General features: G+C 41.9%; 2 protein-coding genes across 3 annotated transcripts; both read left to right on the top strand.

Annotated features, from left to right (window-relative positions):
• The first annotated feature begins 2,596 nt into the window (after positions 1-2,596).
• On the top strand, positions 2,597-9,385 carry ogfod1 (2-oxoglutarate and iron-dependent oxygenase domain containing 1). The gene is made up of 13 exons (XM_012880995.3): positions 2,597-2,981; positions 3,689-3,834; positions 3,927-3,973; positions 6,501-6,601; positions 6,686-6,802; positions 6,943-7,034; positions 7,139-7,267; positions 8,226-8,339; positions 8,407-8,486; positions 8,560-8,798; positions 8,872-9,000; positions 9,068-9,126; positions 9,214-9,385. The coding sequence occupies exons 1-13, from the start codon at positions 2,816-2,818 to the stop codon at positions 9,367-9,369; spliced, it is 1,575 nt and encodes a 524-aa protein (XP_012736449.2). The 5' UTR covers positions 2,597-2,815; the 3' UTR covers positions 9,370-9,385.
• A 1,759-nt stretch (positions 9,386-11,144) lies between these two features.
• Positions 11,145-24,578, top strand: tradd (tnfrsf1a-associated via death domain). Of its 2 annotated transcripts, none has more exons than XM_012881019.3 (5): positions 11,145-11,229; positions 19,826-19,979; positions 20,068-20,348; positions 20,506-20,653; positions 23,735-24,578. In XM_012881019.3, exons 2-5 carry the CDS (start codon positions 19,829-19,831, stop codon positions 24,031-24,033), a joined length of 879 nt encoding a protein of 292 aa, XP_012736473.2. In that variant the 5' UTR covers positions 11,145-11,229; positions 19,826-19,828; the 3' UTR covers positions 24,034-24,578. The 2 variants fall into 2 exon arrangements, with proteins under 2 accessions (XP_012736473.2, XP_012736474.2); XM_012881020.3 differs by lacking the exon at positions 11,145-11,229 and adding an exon at positions 11,236-11,345.
• Positions 24,579-24,939: the final 361 nt, after the last annotated feature.

Genomic DNA, 24,939 nt, shown 5'->3' with positions numbered 1-24,939 from the left:
TGGGACTTCAACAGAGTAAGAGCTGACATGCAGGTTTGTGAACTATATTTACTGTATTTTGTAATGACCATGGCCATGACTTGAGGATGACGTCATGTCAGGAGGGAAGACACAGTGCAGCGGTATCCTGGTCTTAGGTAAATTTTATTTTTCTGTTCAACACCAGGCAGGATATAAATATTTATTTCCACACTCCCTACGGTAACCCCGTAGGACAACACGAGCCAATCTCACAACATATGAGAAAAGTAGAAGCATGTAAAGTTCGCTTAAGGGGGCTCAGACTGCTGTAAAGGATGAAACCTCTGACCAATCACTGCCATTGGGACTAAAAGGCAGCGATTGGTTAAAGTTTTTACTGGCCTACAGCTCCCACAGAGATCAATTTTTTTTACCTCCTTTATCTGAATACATGTTTTAACTACCATCAAGATGGAAGAACCATTTCACCCAGTACAGCAAAAAGTTTCTGAACAGGATTGCCAACTATAGCTTTAACAAGGGATTCAAATTAAAGAGGCTAACATTTTTTGTTAGCCACAAACATCTGCCAGTGAAGATGATCCTGCTGAAGGACGCTCCCAGACCACCTGAGGAACAGAAGGAGGAGATGCAGCCAGCACAGGTGGAGGCTCGGCTAGCCGGAGGGCAAGGGAACAGACAAAAGAACCAGGAGAATCAGGCAAGGGGAGATGTTAACTTTGGGTTTTATAACAGTGACCCCATGTGCAAAATTCAGTTCTTCCGAAATACTTATGGCTTTATTTAAAATAAATAAATAAATCATATAGCCTGGGAGGTGGATTCTTTAGTCCGCAGATGTCAAGACTATTTTCACGTTTAATTAAACGTGTTCTCATTTTTGACATAGTTTTGTGTTTTGGATTTTTTTTGTATGTGTCAATATAATCCCAGTCTTCTCCAATTTGAGTCTTGTTCACTTGAACAATAGCTTAAACCAACAGTCAGTTTTGCAAACACTTTTTTTAAATCACTGATACAAACAGCTGGAAGCTCAGCCACTGGACATGACCATTACAGCTTCCTGAAAAGATCACACTTTTCCAACTTTTTTTTAAAACCACTTTTCATATGTAAGCTTTAATACATCACTGGATAAATAGAAGAAAAATCTAGTATAGTTTCCACATTTATGGTATTAGTCGAAATGGGCAAAAACATGATCCGATTGGTCTCTCTGTTTTAGATCTAGGGAGATGAAATATTCTGTTCCTTGTGTACTTTAAGAAAGGAAAGAGACGAATGTAGACGAATAGTTGTGTATGATGAGTGGAAGAAATTATGTTATTTCATTAATAAATCTACTGTAGAATCAGCCTCTCCAGCCTGTCAAAGGTGGTCTATTAACCAGGAGAACAGATTTTTTCAGGGGAACTGAATTTCACACAAAACCTGGATTGTGTCAAAATTAAGACACAAATTGACCATGATCAAGCATTCCGCAAGTCAGGATCCTCCAATTGATGTCAACCGGACATGCATCCTTCATCGTTTGAATTTAAAGTGTGTAGTCATGGCTTTTTCTGCAAAGAAGACAAGGGAAAAAGCACTTCTAAAAAGCTAAAATAGTGCTATATTTATTGATTTCCAGCACCCTGTTCAGGTTTTTAAAAGTTTTAGTTATGATTTAAAAGGAATATGCATTTGTTTGTTCTTGTTTGTTACCTAGAATATACTGCAAATCTTGTAAAAAAAATGGACCAGTGGATATACAGGTGGTACAGGGGTAGCACACAGAGCCCTTAGTCCTTGACCTAGCTGCCACGGTTCAATGCGGCTGCCTGTGTTTTACTTAAAACTGGGAAATATGTGCACATCACCACAGTGTTGTCATCTCTTCACTTGCTGCCTTGTCATGTTCCAGCAGAGTTCAAGATCCTGTTCAGATTCACTTTATTAGCCATTTGCAGTTTTACCTGCATTGGAAAAAATGCAGGTAAAACTGCCGTTTAAGGCCTTGTAGCTGTTGCTCAGCCACAAGGCCTTAAACGGATTGGGCCCCTTCTTACCTCTCGGACCTTTTGCATTTTTATATGTCCCTTCTCAAGCTCTCAGATCTCAAGGCACTATCCTTCTAAAAATCCCTAAAGTGCGAAGAAAAGCTGCTGGCAAGAATGCCTTCTCTTTTCGAGCCCCTTTCCTGTGGAATATCCTCCCTCAGGACATCACGCAGGCAGGTTCTGTTGGTGTTTTTAAAGTTAAGATTAAATACCCACTTTTTACTCTGTTCTACTCGTAGTAAATCTTATTTTCTGCTAGTTTATCTGTTTTTATGTTGTTTTTCTTTTTTCTACCTGGACTGTTTTTATTTGTCTTTTATTGCCTTGTAATTGTTCAGTGCTTTGTATGAACGCGTTTTATAAAGTATAAGTTATTATTATACATTTTAAGCAATTGTTAAGTTTATGTAGACCTCCTTCTTCTCCTTTTTATGATGTTGTTATAGGTATCACGTTTGTCTTTCTTTTGGTTGTTTACATGCATCCCCATCGAGAGATATTAAAGAAAAAAAAATCAACCATGAGCGTTTCCGTCGCGTAATGACGTCAGAGTTAAAGGCTGTCCGAAATCAGCACAGCAGTCCTGATCTCCTTTGCTCCCCACGAGTTCTTACTGTTAAAAGGTTAAAGATCAGGAGCTAGGGGCTATTATTGAGGATATTCGGGAGGACCCTGTGGGGATTACGCGTTTGGCCTCTGACGTCATTCAGCCGCGACGCCGCTTCCTTCTGCGTGCCCACGCTGCAGGCTGTCAGGTTTGCGTGAAGTTTGTGTTCTGAAGGCATTTCTCGGCTATGAGCTCCAAGCGAGCGCAGGATGAGAGCGGAGCAACAGGCAGGAAGAAAAAGAAGAGGAGCAGCAGCAGCGTGGAGGCGGTGGAGCTCTGTGGAGCTGTAGAGGAGGAGGAGGTGAAGACGGCAGTGAAGGAGGCGTGGAGCAGCAGGACCCACTACAGCAAAGGTTATTTACTGTGGACTGATGGATGGATGGATGGATGGATGGATGGAGGCCACGAGTAATCCTGGGGTACCACACTAAAAAAATTATAACTTTAATAACTAATTACCCCATTTCCGCACATCCTTACGTAGGAATGTTGTTCCTCTCCTCTTTAAATCATTGCTTGGGTTCATTGAACTTTATTTGTTTTTTGCACGGTCCTCTGAAGTCTTGGCATTTACTCAGATGCAACTAAGTCAAGTTCATTTTAGAGTCACACATAAAGCTCGTTGTTTGGTTTTGGTTTGTTTCTCAAATTCTTTGAACCTTCAGTTATTTAACTTTAGGCAGAGTTTTGATTCATTGCTGACGTCTTTTCTCTTGGCATTGTGTTACAACGCTAGTATTATTCAGGGAATCCATCAAGTGCATTTAATTAGAAGAACTTTCCTTTGTCCGCTTCACGGAAACAGCATGCTCGTGTACCATCAGTCAATAAAAGCTTATTTTTCCTGTGCATATTTAATTAATCTGGGATTCCATATTGAAACCTGAAGTAATTGTCAGTGATGCATCAGGACGGATTAAGGACCCGTTCAGGATTTATTCCACCTCTGACCATAAGGCGAACCTGCTCCTGCTCCTAAACACGGTTTTTAGTTTTCCTACGGTTGATGCCTGTAATATAAAAAAGTAAACTTACTTCTTCATGCATCATTTTCGTGCAGGAGATCTGGAGCTGGACTGCAGCCCTTTCCCTCACTGCATAATCAAGAACTTCCTCAGCAGCCAAACCTTCGTTGAGAACCTACAGAGAGAGCTGCTGGAACTCAACTTCAACGAGAAGTCGAATGATCTGTACAAATTTAAACAGGTGACCATCAAGCCTTCCATCACACTCGTTTATTCCTGCTGATCTGTGTTTTATATTTAAGTAACTTGTTTTTTTCCCTCCTTCTCTTTAAGTCAGATGATCTGAAGAAGAGAAAGGAGCCACACATTGCAGCAACGAGGTAACAAAAATAATATACGCAGATTTTGAAGAGTCTTTAAAACAGGACGGGATGAGCTGAATGTGTTTTAGAAAGGCTTTAAGGCGATAAGAATACATTTACCAAAAAAAAAAAAACCCAGATGACCTGTTTCTATTCACACGTACGTGGGTTACTGTTGTCTCACAGAGGAAACACTGATGTGACATTTAATGGGTGGTTAATCTCTTCTGCTCCGGCACCTGATCCAGAGTTTATCCCCACTAACCAGACACACAAACCTACTTTTACTGTAATCAATATTTCCTCTCTCACAGAGCAGCCTTTCACGTCTTTAAAGCCTCGTTTAAAGCAGGCGCATTAACGACAGCTGAGTTCAGCTGAAACATCTCCAGGGGTGAACAGAGGAAACATCCAGACCCATACAAGGAAAAAAAAAATGCCTCTGCTTTCATTGCTGTTGTACCTTTTCTAGATAAAATAGAATTTCTACCTTTTCTTGAAAGATACACAGAGCAAAGCTAAATTAAAAGATCCTTTCTTTTTTAGAATGTTAGTACTTGTCAGCTACAAACTAACAGCGGCAAAAGCTTGTTGTCCCTTTCACGGATTGAAGTACACCAAGGATTGCTAATCAGTAAATAAAATGGAATACGTGTATACTGGCAACATAAAAAAACCCACACCATTATATATAATAATTACCTATTTATGACAACCGTTTTAATTGCTTTACAAATATTTTAGTTGGCATGTTTATACATTTTTTTGCAACAAAATACTGTATACACAAAAACAAAACCTGAGCCACAACAAAAAACAACTTAATTGAAAAAATAAATGAGCAGTTAATATAGGTAAAAGCAATTTTAGGCGTATAAAGCCTCTTCCTTGATACAAAGAAACACATTTTAAAAATGTGGCTTGTTTATTATAAAAATATATGAAATAGGTTATGAACACTTACCTAGTTGTATAACACTCAGTTTGGGAATCACTCCACTTCCAGAACGAACCTAAGTTAGATTATAAAGACCTCACAGGAATATTTTAAAGCCTTTCTGACAGGAGAGTCATAATAAGTCTATGTAGATCCCTTCTGAAACGTGTTCACAGAAAAACACTCAATTGCCAGGTTTATATCATAATTCTGTGTACCGCGTAGTATATTTTTAGTAAGAGCACGACTTATTTGTGCATGTACAATATTATTCATGTCTTCATTGTTTACCAAAACATTGTTTATAACTAATATGATTATTATTTACCATTTAACCTGTATTTATATGTCCTTTACAACACACAAGGTGACCAAAGTGCTATACATAAAACCAAACATTATAGAAACAGAATTAAAAAACATAAACATAAAAAGCAAATACAAAATAAAGGACAAAATATGACACCATGCTACTGAATGTTAAAAGCCAGTCTGAATGAATAGGTTTTAATCCTGGCCTTAAAAACACAAAAGTCAGTAGTGGTAGGAATGCCAGGAGGCAATTTGCTCCTGGGCATCCCAGCTTTTCTACCAACCTCTACGGACTTTAATTTTTTGTAACCAATTTAATCATTCACAAACTCCCTATGTATTAACTTATTAATTAATGGATCTTAGAATTTGTTAATTTAATGAGACTTAATGATCGCTTCCACCAGGGGGCGCCAGAGATCACCTTTTATGTCCTCAGAGGACTGTTTCTTCTGTTGGGTGATGAAAGGAAAAGGGTTGAAGTTTGGTGAATGGGCTGTAAGATAATGGTGGTTTGAATAGTAAGTAGAAATGAGCTGCATGCCACAGATCTGTTAACACAAAGTGAGCTACCAGTGTGGAAGTAGAAAAGGTAGTTATCATGATAATGGAGGTGGTATTGAGCACACATGGCCTAGTTGTAGCTGCGTGATGAATGGGAAGCAGTTTATGCTTTATCTTTACAATTTAAAAAGGAGGATTTCTGGATTATACCTGAATCCATGTTGACACCAGAGGTTAATTTCTTGCCCTGAAATTGATTTAATACAGGTTTATTTATTCATTTTTCCCCTAACTGTATTCGGCTCTATATAAAATGTTTCTATTTTTTCCCCCCTTTGTTGTTGTGGATTTTAAATTACGCTCCATGTGTTGTTTTTGATTCATTTATCATGATCTTTAATCAAAAATGTTGCGTTAATCTTTATTTTAATGGACGTTACTGTCCTAATGTGGTTCAAAGGTTGTTTATGGAGGTAAAGTTGACATTTAACAAGCGGTCAGACCCATATGTTGATAATGGAAAACTCTGATAGAATGTGTTCCCATGAACATATAAAAACAAACATATTGCGTCTCTGTTCAGAAAGACTATAAGCTGCCAGAGCTACTAATGAAATCCAGCCTTGGGGATTAAATGCTGCTAATAAGCGTTGTCCCCCCCTGTCTGTCGTCATCTATAATTCATGTCGCTGCAAATGTCATGGTTGGCTTTTTGGGCATTCAGCAGTCATGTGGTTGTAGTTACTGAGTGTTTGTTATAATATAGGATATTAAATGTTTCCGCTTCTTCAGGGCAGCACTGTTTGGGCGTTTCCGCTCTTGGCTCGGGGACGTGCTGGGGGTTGAGCTGGAGCCCACCGTGGATATTTCTTGTGCCAAATATGAATACACAGGTGAGGTTTATCTACAAAGTCGGAGATTTGGAGAATATTCTTCCATCTGGCTTTTCGGTTAATCACATTTTATCTCATTTCAAGATGTTCTTTTGTGCCACGACGACGAGCTGGAAGGGAGGCGCGTTGCTTTCATTTTGTATCTTGTGCCTCCATGGCAGAGCAGCGACGGGGGCTCCCTGGATCTGTACTCAACAGACGGTAGGTACCTCACAGCGTGTGTGTGTGTGTGTGTGTGTGTGTGTGTGTGTGTGTGTGTGTGTGTGTGTGTGTGTGTGTGTGTGTGTGTGTCTGCAGCTGTTTTGTTAGATAACGGCTGCTGATGTTAACACCATCATCAGGTAATTTCCAGCCAGAGAGTATAGCAAAGTCACTCGTACCTTCTTGGAACACCCTCGTCCTGTTCGAAGTGTCCCCAGTATCCTTTCACCAGGTGAGCATATGTTTTATTTTATTTTTTTTATTTTTTTTAACCCATTTTGCTTTAAAGAGGAGGCTGGAATGAGCTGTTTTTGTTGTTTTTTTTTCCCCCCGCAGGTTTCCGAAGTTTTATCACAGGACAAATGCCGCCTGTCTCTGAGTGGCTGGTTTCATGGACCCTCTCTGGAGCGTCCTCCTCGATTTAAAGAGCCGTCCATCCTGAAGCATCCACACTTACCAAGAGACGTGAGTGCTTTTAGGAAAGGGTGTTAAGTTGTAGTTTCCGCACTTATTTAGTATCCAGACTAGAATCAAAGGGAGACAAAAAAAAAACAGATTTCCTTTGAATAAAGGTTTTAATACTTTGTAACATCACATTTTTAAGGTTTCTCAGTTTATTTACGCACTACATGTATTTGTTATAAAAAGCAGTTTTATTCCACTCAGAGTCAAAGGGACAAATTTGATGAGATTAGACGCACTTGCTGACATATTTTTCATATGTTCGACTTAAAATCACCTGTTGCACTATAATTCAATCTGTTACAAAGGCCATCCTTGCTCTCATATTGCTCTCAAATTTTTTGGGTTTGTAATCATGGCTGACTTTGGTATTTTCCTTTGGCATTTGCCTAAATGATAGCCTGACATCATCCAGGTTTTTCTGCTATAGAGAGAAATTCTTGGTTCCATTAAGTCGTCCAGATCCTAAAGCAGTAAAGCAGCTCCAGACAATTACACCACCACCACCATCGTGTTTGACTGTCATTATGACGTTCTCATGATGCTCACTTTTTAAAAAGTTCAATTTTTGTCTCATCTGTTTGATCTTTTTTTTAGATCGGGGTGGTGGTGTGCTGCTTTTAAATGTCTTTAGCCTACTTCATCTTGTCAGACGGGTTCTATTTAAGTGATTCCTTGAATCCACAGGTCTGACAGTAATCTGGTCTGGGTGTGATTGGTGAAGATTAAGAAAGTAATTACTTTTTAACACAGGCCCAGGTTAGCCTATTCCCCTAATAAAGGTGAAAACTGCATTTTGTATTTACTTACTCAAGTTGTTAAATTTGTTTGATATGAGTCATTTAAGTGTGACCAAAAAAAACCCCCAGAGGAAATCAGTAAGAAGGAATATACTTTTCACCACGCTGTGTTAAACTACCCGTTAATCCTCTAATGCACGGCTTATATTTGCTCCTGACAGGAGACTGTGCTGTTTGAGTGGATCAATCCTCTGTACTTGGATATTTCCTACCAAGAGCAGATCCAAACAGAGTTTGAAGACAGCTCTGAAATTCAGCTCAAGGATTTTTTGAAGGTAAGAGTTCCTCAACACCTCCCGCGTCCAGTTATCCCTCCAGGCTTATTGTCACATTTTCCTCCAGGAGGAGAAGTTCAGGGAAGTGAGTGAAGCTCTGCGACAGACTCGCATTCAGTGGATGAAAAGGGGCCCACCAAATAAACGGTACGAGATGGATGCCAGGTCTGATGCTTTAACCCCACTGTGAGAGCGGATCTGATGCTAAATGTTCTTTCAGGTGCTATGAATCGGCCTCTCTTGACTCCCTGCCTGAGTGCGTGAGTGCGTGCTGGGAGCTGCTTCGCTCAGAGGCCTTCTTCCTGCTGCTCTCCAATTTTACCGGCCTCCACTTGCACTTCCTGTGTCCGGCGGACGAGGAGGACGAGGAGAAAGAGGACGACGCAGAGGAGGGAGAGGTTGCGGGAACGTCAGCAGAATCATCCTCATCAACGGCAGCGGCCGACGACGGAGGGAGAAGTGTGTGAAAATGCGGGTCGAGATCGTTGTTTGGCGACAGGTTTGTTTATGTGCCGTTAACTCTGTTCTTCAGAGCCGAGCACGCCTGTGTGTTGTGGAGAGGTGCGTCGCTGGTCTCATGGCAGTTACACGCTGTTGCATGATGCTGAGGCTGCACAGGCAGAGTACGCGCTGGACCTAATCCTGCCTTTTGGCTGCGCAGGTGAGCGCACACACGCAGTAAGCAGGGTGGTTTTCACTGTCCCACTCATAGAATGTATGTCTCACAGACTGGCAGACAGAGTTTGGGGGTTTAACTTGCTACGTTGCCAATGAAGAAGATGAAGAGGTGGGTGTCAGCAGCTCTGATTGGCACATTTTTGCACAACACATCTGTGGATATGATTAATTTTTTTTTTCCCCTATCGTCTTACAGCTTCTGACTGTGTATCCGGAGGACAACTCCCTCGCTCTCGTCTACAGGGACAAAGAAACCCTCAAATTTGTCAAGCACGTCAACCACAAAAGCTCCCGTGTGGACAGTTCCACCTGCAGGGAGTTTTATGACTTCTCTTTTGTCTACTATGAATAAAAATATATTTATCACAGTATGTTTCAGTTTCTTCCACAAAATACTGTGTATATTGACAGATGGACTTCAATATATATATATTACACTACATAATTTAGATCCCCAGCTCTTTCAAAGCAATCTAGTATGAATATAAGTTGTGCCTTTAAATAATTAATAAGTATGCCCGATTTTATGAACAAACTATAAAAAGATTACATTGCTCGAATGTGAACTTCACCAAATCTTCAGGTAAATGATGCAGAAAGAACCCCAAACACAAATAAATTTTTGTTCTTCAAAATTGTTTTTGTAGCAGAAATTAAAAAAGGATTTTGTTTTCTATTAATATGAACCCCCTTTTACTCTGATTCCCCTCAATGAACAGTCCACTACTGCATAATTGAATCTCAGTATAAATCTAGCTTTTCTATGAAGGCCTCAGAGGTTTTCAGAGCACGCTAATTAAAAAAAATGGCATCATGAAGAACGAGGAACACTTCAGAGAGAAAGATGTGAAAAGGTTTAAAGCAGGGGTAAGTTATAAAACAATAGCCCAAGCTTTGAACATCTAACTTTGCATTGTTAAAAAGTAACGGCAGGCAAGGAGAACATTAATCAGAGACGCCTGCAGGAGGCCCATGGTAACTCTGTAGGAGCTGCAGCGTTATATGGCTCAGGTCTATTAAGGATGACAATTAGTAGTTGTTATTGGAAGAGTAGCAAGTAGAAAGCCAGGAGAGACATGCTCTGTCAGATGATACCAAAATATTTGGCCCAAGTACAATCCCATGTCTGTGGTGGCAAACTAACACTGCAGGTCACCCTGCTCTCATTATTCCTAAAGGGAAACATGGTGGTGGCAATATCATGTTGCGGGGAACCTTTCATTCAACAGGACAGGGAAGCAGGTGAGTTGACGGAAATATGGCTGGAGCTAAATATACGGCAATCCTAGAAGAAAACCTTTTCAACATGTCCACCTTCTAACAGGACAGGGACATTAAACATTCAGCCGGAGCAACAATGGTTTAGATCAAAGCTTTGTTGTGGGTTATAATGGTCCATTCAAAGCCCAGGTTACAGAAGCTTTCCTTCCAGTCTGACTGAGCAGGAGCTTTTTGCAAAGAAAAAGGAGGAGGGCAAAATATACCTTTGCAAAGGTACTGCAGGAGTTATTATAGTGCTCTCTGGCTGAGCCAATGACTGCCTTTGCTTTAGGAGCCGGTTAAAAGTGTATTAATGAACTACCAAAAAAAAACCTCACTAATAATATTTCATAAAAAAATATTTTAGTGAAATTAAAATCCACGTTTGCTAACCTAAACTAAGAGGGATAAAAGTCGTTTTTGAAAGAGCAACTAATAATATGATCCAAAATTGTTTATTCTTGGAAAGAAATATGTATGTACACTAGGAAATAAAGGGGGGAAAACCCCAAAGGTTATGCCTGCACTGCATTGATCTTTTTTTGTCTGGGCAAAGAAATCAGACCGACAGGATGTGGAGAGTGAAAGTTGCAGTGAAGCAGCATTTCAGCCGATCATGACGCTAAATGTGGCCAAACTAACAACTTAAAATCTTCCCTGTTGTGATAAACTCTCATTGAATTAAGACCCCGCTTTTAGTTTTTAATGATCACCAAAAACTAAGTGGTCACTGATGAGTTCCTGAGTGTCGTCCTACATTAACTGGAGGTTGGAACCGCCTTCTTCCTGTCGGCCACTATCTTCCCGTGCCGGATTTAACCAATCACAGGCAGCCTGGCTTCCATTCAGCCAATGGGAGGCCAGGAAGTCATTTCTGTGTCAAACAGTAATTTGCCAGGGCGGAAGCGCTGCCGAACAACATAAAGTTTGTTGTGTTTTTTTAACTCTTGAGGTAAGTTTGTTCCCACGATAAGTTTTTTTCCTCACGATGAATCAGAGGAAGAGTTAATTAGATACACTGCGAGTGTGTCTCGGTGGGTTTAAGCTGCGCAGTAACCATTTAAAACGGTGAGAAAATGTTTTTTTTTTTTTTTTTTTTTTTTTTTTGCTGCTGCTGCTGTACATGAGTTCCAGTACTAGCATTGAACCACGACGACGTCAAAACAAAGTTATAGAAACGTAAAACGTATGGTTTCAGGCGTAGCCCATCATAGTTAATGATGGGCTTTGATTACTGATAAATAGTTATGCTTTATAACAGGTTACTAACTTTTATTGTGACCTAAAATCACCTGTAGCTAGTGTAGCAATCACTGTTAAATCTCTATAGAAACCTGCTCGTTGGTAAATGTCTTATATTAACTCTAAAATTACAAGTTATTTTGCCACAGCAGCACGTGAAAAAAATAACTGCAGCCAACCGATTTAAAAACAGCATGTAGGTTCAAGTATAAACTAGTAAAAGGATAGTGTCATGAAGACAGCAGTCAAAGCAACGAGCTGTTTGTAGCTATTATTAAAATGTAGTCAATTAAAGACGTTCCACACACACTTTAATGGGCTTTATTGTGATTCTATCTGAAACATGAAGTGGTGCTTGATTTTGAAGTGGAAGAACAGAGATTTTTACAAATTAGAATAAAAAAAGTGGGGTATGCATTTGTATCCAGCCTCTCACTGCCGTTAAAAGCTGCAGGTCTTTTGGAGGTTTGTCTTTCTGCTTTGCACAATTTAAGGCGTCTGACTGTGAACGTCTGTTTCCAAGTTTTGGATTTAGGTCCAAGATCAGAATATGTTGTATCCGACTACATGTTCGGGGACGCTGTGCTGCTGCAAGGTGAACCTGCGCCTCTCTCTCAAGTCTTTCCCAGCCTCTAACAAGTTTTCTTGCAGGATTTCCCTGTCTTTAGCTCCATCCGTATTCCCGTCACTGCTGAACAAAAGCATCCCCTCACCATGATACTACCACCGGCATGTGCTCAGGAAGAAATTCACTGGGGTTTTGGACGAGAGCCAGAAAGTTTAATTTTGATTTCATCTTACCAGAGCACCTTCCGTCACATATTTGCCAAGTTGTGCAAAACTGAGACTGTGTTCTTGTGGCATTTCTTCTGGCTACTCCTCCGTCAAGGCCTGATTAGTTTTGTGAGTGACTAATAGTCCTGTTGAAAGATTCTCTCACTTTCGTTTTGGATCTCTCGGCTGTCTTTCTAAACAGTTGTGTCTTCTTCAGTTTTGGTGGATAGCCGTGTCTCAGTAGGTTTGTAGTTGTACTTTTCATGGTGGGATGATGGATTCAGTAGTGCTTTTTGAGGTGTGGAAATCTTGAGATAATATATAGCAAATTTACCATTATTGCAATATTACCCTATCTATGCACTATCCGTATTGCACTAAATATTGGCTATGTCATGCATTGAAACGCTGATTCAATTATGCATGCAGTGATGGACACACTTTTTTCTATATGAACGATATTTGTGGAAAATGAAATAAAAAAAAGCATAGTTTTCAACTTAAAGGAGACATATTTTGCTTTTCAGTTATTTCCTTTCGCATTGAAATCATTCATTTGTGGTCTATATAAAGTGGAACTGCGATGCTTAGGTCTGAATGCCGCGTCGTTGCTGCCCCACATCCCATATTTTGCCCCTGTTATGAGGTGCGACTGAGAGCAACTCGTTTTGGTGCGGTTTCTTTAAATGCAAAGGAAGTACTTCACACCTGCCTCTCTCCAGGTCGCAGAGCGTTCCACTCCAGCCCCTTTTGGCCATTTTTGTAGTACGCTGGGGTGCGGTGTAGTGAACAACCGGACATTTTGAGATATCCACTTGTAGCTTCAACATGTTTTAGCTTGGACTACAAAATCGCGGCGAGAAATAAAAATGTCGGAATGACGAAAATTGATTACCCAGACCTCCATGACCTGTTTTAGCAGCTCCACAGCAAATACTGTGACATAATTTTAAGAAAACATAATAGAAAACAGCTTAATTGATCATTAGCGATCTATCAGTATCCCTGTATGCAGGGCTGAGAGGAACAGCTAGGATTGCAATTAATGTTAGCTAATTATTTAACTAATAACTGCGCATGCGCAAGACCGCCTTACCTTGCTCTTCCGCTCCTCAGGGGGATCGGGTGGAAAAAATCTCTCAAATCTCTGGTCTTATTTCTTTCTACTGATGCTTTCCTCTTCTTCTCGTAAACTTGTAAGACACTTTGCTTATTGCAAGTTGCAGCCATTTACAAAGTATACAGTGAGAGCAGCAGAGCTACAATGAACGGCTAACAGCGAAGCTAACTGGATACATAAACACTAGAAATGTGCAGCCAGCATCCAGAAACTAACAAGGAACGAGAACTCTGGCATTACGTGATTGGCATGTGGGACAATAGATAAGGTGAAACCCCTGGAACATGTCGCCCAAAAAGGTCCACTATAGTTTTAATGTTGACTTGTGTATTTATCACAAGTCATATCGAAGTCATGACTTAACCAATATTGCATGTTTTCCTAATAGGCAGCCCTAACTTGACTCACTCAGTAGAAATATTGATATAAAATAGAAAGGAAAAAGAAGGTAGGAAGCCCAAACAAGACAGATTACATAATAATGTGGCAGACCCATCTCCAAGTTGGAAGATTTAAATAAAATGTAATAAAGGTAACTAATATCTTACCAAATTTAAGGTTGTCTGAAATAAATATTTAAACAAATTTTATCTGCTGGAAACCATTTATGATTACTTTAATCCTCCATTTATTACATCGGCTCCTAAGAGGTTTCTTCTGCAACATAAAAATGGTTTACGGTTTCCCTGCAGTAGCTTTATAGCATCTTTAATCTGGCCTCAAGTCTCAATATAGATTAATAATCTTGCACATTTGCACTTTCATCTTTGATACATTTAAATGTTGCAGCCGAAAACGTAAAGCGGATGTTTTATTGTTTACTATTGATTTTATAGGACGGCTACAAAAGGAAGGTTGAGTTTCTTTAAACTCCAAAATTCTTCACATCCCTGGTAGCTTTAGGGTTTAAAAGTTGATATTTTAATTTTACTAGCAGGTTTCTTCTGTCTCTGAGGAATATTCATTTTTTGGACCATCCAGCCACAATCCCAACTTGAATCTGATCGAGGATCTGTGGAGGGAGATTAGGCTGATGGTGACTAAAAGACTTGGAGCTCATCAGTAAAGACACATGGCTGAAATACAAGAGAAAAAAATGCAAAAAGCTTCTATGTAGTTATGAGAATGGGTCTGATTGTTGTTGTAATGCCAATGAGGATGTTTGAGGCCTTCTTAGAAAAAATAATATTAGAATGGAAATCATTGTAACTCCAAACCTGCCAGGATGTAAATACGTCCATAATTCCTGCAGTTGCATAAAACTTCTCATGTCTTTGCTTGTACTGCAGACGGGGGACGTTTGTACAACCGCTGAGATTAACTGGGGTCTTGCACATATTGCAGACAGCATCCAAGGAATAGCAGTCAGCCATTTTAAAAGCTGAGACTTTGTCCTGAAGTAGAGGAAAAGGCTGGTATTATTTTTAAACTGAGGAAGAGGTTGCTCTGGTATGGAGGCATGTGTTGGCTTTAAAAAAAAAAGGCCCTTCATTGATTACCTGAAAGCCCTCTGTGTGTGTGTGTGTGTGTGTGTGTGTGTGTGTGTGTGTGTGTGTGTGTGTGTGTGTGTGTGTGTGTGTGTGAGGGAAGCAGTGATTGTTGCTGCTCTGGTTTCCCTCTGCTGTCTCTCAAAGCCACCTGCAGTGTTACTAGTGCACTAAAACACAGTGTGCTCCTCGCAGCGCCTGGACGCACACCTCCAAGCTCTACCTCAACACGAGCAGAACAACAACACTAATGGAAACATGCACACTGGCAGGCGTCCAACCAGTCTCCACGGGCTCAGTGCACTTCTGCATATAAAGAGGGAGAGCTTGATTAGACAATGCCCTGCAGATGCTCTAATTAACCTCACCTGGCACGAGTCCCTGAGCCAGTCTGCACCCCCCCCCCACCCCCCACCCTCCTGCAGCTGAGCTAAAACCACACCCCACCACTGTGCTGGGGTGTCATTGTTCGGTCTCCGCCTGCTGTGTCGCACGTCGCCTGCCTAGCCGGTCAGGGAGGAGCTGGATAGTCGTTGTCGTCTTTGGCTTTAACTTTCCCTTTTAGGGCCACGTAACAAGACGTGTTCATGGAAATATTTAAAGATGGCCTCTATCTGTTAGGATTGTATCTTGTGAGAATATCTGGGGCTTTGCTAACAGAGTTGTAGCCCTTATTTTTCTTTCTTTCTTTCTTTGTTTTTGTTGTTTTTTACATTTATCACGACAAACCACTGAACTACAGTGTACTTTATTGGGATTTTAGGCGAAAAGATCAGGACACAGATGCACGTAATTAAGTGGCAGGTGTAGTTTTCTACACTTTTTACAAATAAAAATGTCTAAATGGTTTATTATAGGTTTGCTATCTTAGAGACTGATTTTTTTTCACCCGTTGTTCTCAGCCAAATAGCTCAGAATCAGTCAGATCGGATGGAGGATTGGCTTTAAAATCAGGTTTTCAGTTGGCTTTTGATCTGGCCTTAGTCTGGAAATCACCCAAAGTCATCTGTGAGCATTTTTCGCTGTCACTCCCTGCGGCGTGACGCTGCCGCCACCACCACGCTGAGCCGGGGGGGACGATGTTTATCTGCAGCTTTCCACCATTCCTTTTGCATGTAGGCCACCAGGTTCAGCTTCTGTCTCATCAGACCAGAGCAACTTGTCCCACGTCTCTGCTCAGTCCTCCATGTGTCTTAGAGCTGTCAGACTGGAAGTGGGACATCTAATGGTTTCTCTTCTTGCCAGCCTTCTGTAAAGGTTAGGCTGTAACCTTTGATGAACAGATTCTCCCACCTGAGCTGTCAGTCTCAGCATAAAGGAGGCCAAATACTAAAGGGCGTCACAGTTTTCAGATTTTTATTTGTCGAATTTGTTGGAAAAAAAAAAAAAATCCCAATAAAACACACTGAAAGCTTTGGTTGCAATGTGACAAAGCTGATGGTACTAAATGCAGTTTATATATATATATATATATATATATATATATATATATATATATATATATATATATATATATATATATATATATATATATATATATATATACATATTGTTTTTATGGATTTTTTGTAGCACTAGTGGCTCATTTTTTACAAAGTAGTCTGACAGGACAGGGGGTTTGAGAGAGAGGGGAAGACATGCGGGAAAGGACCACAGGCCGGAATCAAACCCGGGTCAGCCGCGTCAAGGACTAAGACCGTCGGAGCACGCCCTGACCTAAAAATAAAATATATTTTTAGGTGGCAATGAATAGCTTTGTCTCACTGACAGTTTCAATGTTTCATATTTTTAGTAATTTCCGTTTAAGACCTAGTCTGCTTTTACTGCACCAATAGACGGTTTTGCATCCAACTTTTAAAATGAGCACATTTCATGTGAAAACTCTAAATTCGTCACGTTTGTATAGTTATCTAGTGATTCCAGCCAGCGGATGCAGTCCCAGAGCATCGATTTGTCCTGAATGTGTCCCAACTTTTGCCTGACTGAGCTTTGGGAATGGCATCTCTTGTTTTTGAGCTTCTCCTTCAAAAATAGGTAAAGAAACAGGAGAATATTAGATAATTAACAAACTAATGTGAGTTTGAAGGGGACCAGTTTTGGAATAATCTGGTTTGCTGTGTTTTTTTTTTCTTTTCCCCCCAGTCAGGTTCAGATACTTGTAACTGAGAGGCACGGCTGTTTCCAGCTGCATCTGTTGCTACACATGTGACTTCATTTCCGATGCCTAGCTCTGTCATGAGGGATGCTTATGTTGGAAACGTGCCGGAGCTGAACGGATCTCTGGCAGCGGCCCAACCTCTAGGAAACCTGAGGTCACCCCCGCTCTCTTCCGCCATGACGCCAGGTGATCCTGGTGTCTGCGGCGGGGGGTTTGAGCAGCTGCCTTCAGCCGCCATCCATTTACGCTCTTTTTTTTTTTTTCTTAACTCTCTCTTTGCTTTGTAACGTGGGAAATAAAAATACAGCTTAGTGTTTAGTTTTCCTTCTTTAGAAAACGCCAGACCTATGCAGAATATTTCAACACACACACCTCTGCTGTTGGCAAAACAGGCAGGGCAGGGTCCAGTTTCGTCTTAAACGCAGCGAAGACTCCAAACTTTGCTCTGATACGCGGCTTTGTCCTTGACCTCCGTGGAAAGCTCCTGTTTCAGTGTTGCATATACAAACAAGCTAAGCACAGTGTAGCATGTAGGCTGACTCAATCTAATTAGTCAGCTAGAAATCAGCCTGCTCACAATCCCACCCAACTTCTGTTTTCTTCCCCTCCATGTGGAAGCAATATTTATTTCCCCTTTTTTCTTTCTTTCAAAACAAGAGTTTCCTTTCCACCGAAACATGGTTATTAAAGACCATCTTACACAAGGAAGCCTGATGGCCAATTTGTGAACGCTTTCCCACGTGAATCGCATATTTCTGCCGCTGGAACGTCGGATGATCTGTCCAGGGAATCCTAGAGGTAACCTTTTGGCAGCGAAAGATGAGCGATACGTTTTAAGCTCCCAGCGGCCGTGTAATCCTCATACAGCTCATGCAGCTGCTGAACTAATCTCACAGTTTACTTTCAGAGCAGATAGGATCGCATCAAACTGCACACCGGCTAAGTTGTCGGACATTCTCCCAGATCTAGTGGCCAAGCATGCAGTGTATTAGTGAAATATGAGGAAATGCATTATAATCCAGCTCAGGGCGATGCCGGTTCAGGCTGACGGCGCTGAGAGAGGCGCTGGTGGTTCATCCAGGGTACAGGGGTTAGCGGTTGGACCGGGAGGAGGGGGGGAGGGGAGCAATGAGATTATGAGTGTTTTTATGTAATGAGGCTTTTCAAAGCGAGGCGGGGGTAAACGAAAAAGTTTAAGGTGGACCTGGACCGGGGACACATCTGTTGAGTCCAACGGGAGCAGTTACTTTGGGTTATTTGATGCATTTCTCCCAACTACAGTGACAGAAATTCTAATTGATCACTGTGTGCTTCTGAATCCCATTTTGAAATGGCCCCACGGTTGAATAAAATGAAATAAAATATAATCAACGCTGGTCCGACTTGCATCGACGCAGCATGATGCTGCCACCGCTCCTTTTTCATCACGGTGATGGGATTTTTACTGTAATGTGCAGCCGGACTTTAGCATTTACTGAAAGAAAGTGAGATTTTGGTCTGCAACAGGACTTTTTTTGGCTTTCTTCCTACTGCTCTGCTATAAAGGCAGGATTTTGTGGCGTGAACAACTAATATTCGTTGTGCTGACAATGCTGCTACCTGAGCTGTGGATCAGGTAGGATCACTGCAGCTCCTCCAGAGCCGCCATAAAGCTCTCTAATGCTCTGCTTGAACAGCCTGGAGGTTTTGGCGGATGGTCGGGTCTCGGTCGGCTACCCCCGACCAGTCTGCTGTGCCCCTTGGTGTCCATGAAGCTGTTTGTTCTCTCATGTCTTCTATAGGGCTGAACGATTTTGGAAAATAATCTAATTGCGATTTTTTTTTTCTTAATATTGTGATTTAATGCGATTTTTTTTCCCAGTTTAATTTATCATGTCTTTTTAAACATATACAAACAACAAATCAATTTGTTTCCTCGCTGTGCAGATTAGTTGCTAAAAGACCCACAGCATCTAAACTCGTATTGCGTTCTGCCTACGATATATTTCAACCAAAATTGCAATTTTGACTTTTCTCTGCATTAACCACAAGCAACAAAAATGACCTCTAAATAAAGATGCTTGTAAACAAGGACTATTCAAAACAAGAACTTTTAATGTTTCTATTAATCAGAATATTATTCAAGAGAACAGCTTTTAGTTGATTTGGACATCGATCCTTGTTGAACATAAAGTGCAACCAACAAGCAAGTCTATGTATTAAACTGATTGACCTGTACTTAATGCTATGTATGATTGTATAAACTCTAAAACAAGTAATAAAATTAGATTATCTCACTGCTGCAACTGCTCCTTCCCTTCCATGTGGAGGCAAACCCACTTTAAACATTTTACCAACACCTAATGGACGTGTCTAATTCCCTGATTGTTACATAGCCAAAAATTGCAGACCTCTGCGATTTGGAAATTGCGTTTTTTTAAATTGCGATTATATTGAAAATGCGATTATTTGTTCAGCCCTAGTCTTCTAACAAACCTCCGAGGCCTTCGCTGATCAGAGGATAAAATCACACACAGCCGTGATCCATTTACAAATAAGGCAACTTCTAAACGCATTTGGTTTCATCAGAGTTTATTTAGTGGTGTCAGAGCAATGGGGGCTGATTACAAATGCAAGCCTTTTATTTGTAGATATATTTTGAAGACCATGTATGCCTGTTGCTATTTTAGGTGAACATCCTCATTTTAGACGATTTTTCCCACAGCCTTATCAGTTTGCTTGTTTCCTGCAGTCTGGCCCCCTGAAAATGTAACTGTGCTGTGTTCAGAAAATGGCGGACAAGACTGCGGATGGCGCGGCGTGGACGGGATGCGCGGTCATGTTCCTGCAGTCGCTCTTTCCCGGCGTGGACCTGCTCCACCTCTACAAAGACCAGCAGGGAAAGTTCATCATTTTCAAAGTTATCAAGCTGACTCTTCGAGGTAAAACCCGCCGGGGATGACTGGCGCGCGAGCGGAGGAAAGCTCTTCCAGGCTGTCGCATTAATTAATCAGTGTTTTCCACGGCCAGATTCTGCAGGAGGTCTGGGAGGCTACGAGATCCTAAAGGTCCATGATGCTGAGCCCTTCCTGGGGGTGGAGGTGAAATTCGTGGATGTGGCAGCGTGTCAGCAGTTCCTGGAGAGCTACAGCTCCGGAGCGGTGCGTCAGTCCCTTTCCCAACACGCCTGCCGGCTCCTCGCCGTTCCTCAAGACTTCGCTGTAGAAACCCAGCTGAAGGCCGGGCCTCAGAATCTGGACCTGTGTCTGGATCAGCTGGCTGTCTGTCTACAGCACATCCACCTTTCACAGGTATACTGATTCCCTGCGTTTGGCCTTTTTGGAGGCAGATTAGGAGTGAGTCTTAATTTCCTTCATGTCCCTGGATTTTAAACAAGTCCTGTGTAAAAAGCCTAGAGGTGATCGGTTCATCGGGCGAGCTTTTAAGCGATGTGTTGGTTTGCTGCAGCCGGAGCGCCTGCGCGACGAAGAGATTGATCATCTGGAGCAGCAGCTGCGGAGCCAGGCCTTGGGTCCCGCCCCACAGCCCCCCACAGTCACACAGGAAGAGTCTTCGGTCCCCAGCAACTGCTTCAAGTTTCAGAACAGGGTGTTTGGTGAGTAAATGGCAGCGGATTCAGGTTCCCCACCCCCGTCTGAAGAAGTCTGGATCACTGCGGAGTTTGAGTTAAGACATTTTTACAAGTCCAGTTTTACAAGAAGGGGTTTGGAAAATTAAAATAGTACTGATCTCCAGACCCCATCCATCCAATAAATTATTGTGTTTTTTTTTTCTGCAACAGATTAGTCCAGGTTATCTGTATTACATTGGCATGACCTAAAATTAGATTGAGGACTCCATTGATGAAATCTAGAAAGGTTTTGACATAAAAAATCTGTGGGAACCGTGCCGTTTTGTACTTTTCACTACTACAGGATCTCCATGGGCGCTGATTTAAGAGTTTCATTGTGTCAGGTCTGTGGCTCCACGCTGCTAAGCTAACTTCATGAGACGCAACCCCTAAGCGGTCAGGTCCGTGTCCCCTCTGCCTTTTTTTTTATTAAATCTTGTGAGTTTGGTGCTGTTTTCAGCTGACTCTAATCCAGCCGACGGTGACCCGTCTGTGGCGAGAGATTAGTCGAGACAAACAAAATGTGCTGTGCGTGCTTGAAATGATTTGCTAGTGGCTCACCCAAAATTCAAATAAAAAAATAAATAGATTGGAGCAGCTTACCTGTAAGCCTTGGACTGTGACATAAAACCTGACTTCCCATTTGAAATAAAAATCACTCATTAAGTTGTTTTTTTTGTAGAATTTCTTAATGGATACAACTGCTTTTATTTGATAATAAATAAAATATGTCTGGTGGCTATTAAAAAACAAAATATAACATTTCATTATTACTGGGACTCAGTGACTCACAGATAGCGGCAGCGTCACTGCCGCCTTCTCTCAGCTCAGGCACGGCTCTTCAAGGTGGTTGTTTTGTTTTTGGCTTGCAGGCCTGCAGCTACTTGTTTGATTTGTTTTCTAATAAGCGTTAATTGCAGCTGCTCTCCTCTGAGCACCGACTGCTGGGCTCCAAACAGACTCACAGCCTCTCGCCGCTGCAGCGTAGACTGCAGTTGTGGCCAAAAGCTTAAGCAGTGACACCCGTGTCGGGCTTTGCTAACTTTACAACTTCGGTTTTTGCACAGACCAGTGGCATTTATCATAGATCAAATGCATATGGATTTTCAGTGTATTTGGCCCTGTCGCTAAACGATCAACCTTTTTTTCCCCCACTGTAGTCCAAAACCAAGGGTTACGCAGTAAAACGGCATCACATGCATGAAATCAGTATAAGTATCAGTAACATGCACCTAGCAGGGCACCCAATGAGGAGGATGTTGCAGAATCACGTTGCCGCCAGTGCAGAGCTTGCTTAATTTTGGAAGTAAGAACCAGAATCAGGGAAGGTTTTCAAATAACAGCCTTGTGAAAAAGAAAACTAGAACTGACAGACTGAAATTTAGCAGGAGGGACGGGGCTGGTCGGCAGAAAGGCCGGTGCAAAAGGATGACTCATCCTAAGTGTTCGGGACATCTGGGAAATCGTTTATCGGGAGAGCAAAAGAGGAGAGCAACCACAATCTATCTGTGGTTGCATCTCATGTATGGAAGTGGGCTGGTTAACAACTCGCCCCGAGAAGAGTCGAGTGAATCGAGAGTGAAATGAAAAACCTCCGTCAAACAGCATCTTTGTCCAGACACAGTTTGTTGATCATCCATGTATTCTTCAGCATGACAGAGCAACCTGTCACAGGAAAAAACGTGATAATGAAGAGGCTTAATGAACATTACTTTCAGACTTTAAACATACTGGCAGGTTGCAATGAGAGCCTGCAGTCAGTTCCTTTACAAGGTGGGTGGATGAGCCGAAGCAGGAACGGGTCACCATCAGCCAGGATTTTTGACCACAAGTTGAAATCCACTATGCCAGGATTATGGTGGATCAATATTATATTTATCGAGTCAGTCCCTAAATTAACTATATTTGCTTATAAAAGCATTTAAAACTTTTGATAAGCTCTTATATTGTTCACCTGTATATTAAAGTTGAATACTTGGTCCCTGCATAAAGCCCTAAGACATCTGGACCACAGATAGAAATGTGTACTGACCCGTTTTACACCCAAAGAGTAAATACAACAAGTACAACTATGTCGCTGTTTAAGAGCCTTCTATAAAAATATTTTTTTTCCCGTTTTTGTTGCCATCTCCGCCCTGGTGTGTTTTATGGAGTTTTTTAATGCAATAAGCCGGTGTAGAGTTGAAAAGTGGAAGGAAGATTGGCATGGTTTTAAAAATCAGTGACTAATAAAAACCTAAAATTACTTCAGTATTTGAATTAGGACCCAGGACAGTTAATTGCCTTCAGCAATAATCTGATTCCTAAACAAACTCCGCCTGTGAATCTATTATAGTATATCATTTTCTGTGAAGGTATGAAAGGTTGTAAGCAAACAGCATCATAAATACCAAGGAAGACAGCAGGCAGGTCAGATATAAGTTGAGAAGTTTAAAACAGGGATAGGTTATAAAACAGCGGGCAAAAGGATCACTCATTTGAATTTTAAACGGAACATAATAGAGCTGCAAACCTATCAAGACATGGCGGCCACCTGGCCGGTGGTGGCAGCATCATGCTCTGATGCTGTTCTGGGGAGGCTTTTCTTCACGAAGGACCTGGTCAGAGTTTAAAGAACATCTGCAACAACTTGTAGGTATGGTAGAAGTTAAAAAAAATGAAGCGATGCATGTTAAAGGGCTGTATTTACGGGTCAAAAGACAAACAAGCTAGCTTCAGAGATCTCCTACCTGCAGTTCCTGCCATTGGCATCGGTCAACCTCTACAGTAACGATTGTTTATGGTTTAATCTTCAAAGTCGCGTCCTAAAAACTCGCTGCATGTTCCCAAGTAGAGACAGAAAAACGCAGAGACGTTTTTGTAACATGAAGCATTTTAATTTAATGAAACGGCTGCACTGCAACGCCAGCCTCTTATGAAATAAGCATTTTCATTTGTAAAGTATCCTGGGAAAAGTTTGCCGTTTACACGCAGTTCATGTAATAACGCTAAGTAGAATTTACATGACTGTTTTTCTCTCTCTCTCTCTCTCTCTCTCTTTGCGTTTCATCCTTCGGGCCCAACCAGAGGACCGAATGCTGACATCGGCAGATGTTCAGAGCTTTTCAAACGGAGTGGGCCGTCAGTGGAAACATGTCGGGAGGGCCCTGGGGAAGAGCTGTCGCGCTCTGAAGGGCCCCGCCATCGACAACCTGGCCTACGAGTACGAGAGAGAAGGGCTGTACGAGCAAGCCTATCAGCTCCTGAGCCGCTTCATCCAGGCGGAGGGCAGGGCGGCCAAGCTGAGCCGGCTGGTCAGAGCTCTGGAGGACAGCAAGCTCACCAGCCTGGCTGAGAACATGCTGGACATGCAGCCCAGGGAGTAACTCTGTGTGTGCGCGAGTCGTGAAACGAACCAAACAAACTGACGGCCGGGTTCCTGCGCGGGAGCGGAAACGTTCTGCCGCCTGCCTTTACATTCAGAGTCGCTGTTCCTGTTCAGCGCCCGTCTTCCTCGTGTTCAAATCAGAACCAAGTGTGTGCGGTTGTGTGGGAATTCACAGGTCGTGTGTGTGTGTGTGTGTGTGTGTGTGTGTGGGATTCAGATCAGCATTTTGTATTTAGCTGTTTGTGTCTTCGTTAGTTTCTGTTGTTTATATCTGTCACCTGTCATCACTGTTGAAAGAAAATGCAATTGCACTGTGTGGACCGTTTTCATTATGTGTCTCTTATTTCCCTGTCACAAGTCAAATCACAGATCAAACCTGTTTGGTCCTGCCTCTAGTGACGACACAGCTGAAGGATATTGATCCCCCCCCCCTCTATAAAACGAATTCTTGCAAATTAAATGGTTGTGGGGAAAAAAAGGCTTATGTTTGTGTTTGATGCATTAGTGTAATTAAAACTGAAATCACAATTTTGTCTAAATTCCCCCCAGGTGTAATTTGGCGTTAATCCTCCCTGCCTGTTTGCCGCCATCACTCAGACACGTGCGCCTTCGACGTACGGCCGAATTAGTGGTCGCCCGTGTCGTTGTGTGCGTGGGCGTTTGAGTCACGGCGTGGGAGCTTCGTGGCTGAGGTGTCTGCCTAAGTGTGTGTTTGTGGTGGTGGTGGGGGGTTATCTCAGGTTGGCGATCAAAGATGAGATATATGGCTGGGGTCTGAGCAGGGTGAGCTTTATTTAGAGCCACCCTCTCCACTCTCCCTGCCCCTCATACTCTGCTTGACTGTCCATCCAGATGTGATGGTTGGATTAGAAGCCTTTATCACGCACACTTTTTACAGCTTTAT

This window comes from Fundulus heteroclitus, chromosome 4 (assembly GCF_011125445.2).
Source record: "Fundulus heteroclitus isolate FHET01 chromosome 4, MU-UCD_Fhet_4.1, whole genome shotgun sequence".
Classification (NCBI taxonomy): Eukaryota; Metazoa; Chordata; class Actinopteri; order Cyprinodontiformes; family Fundulidae; genus Fundulus; species Fundulus heteroclitus.
This window is presented reverse-complemented; position numbering and strand designations above follow the sequence as displayed.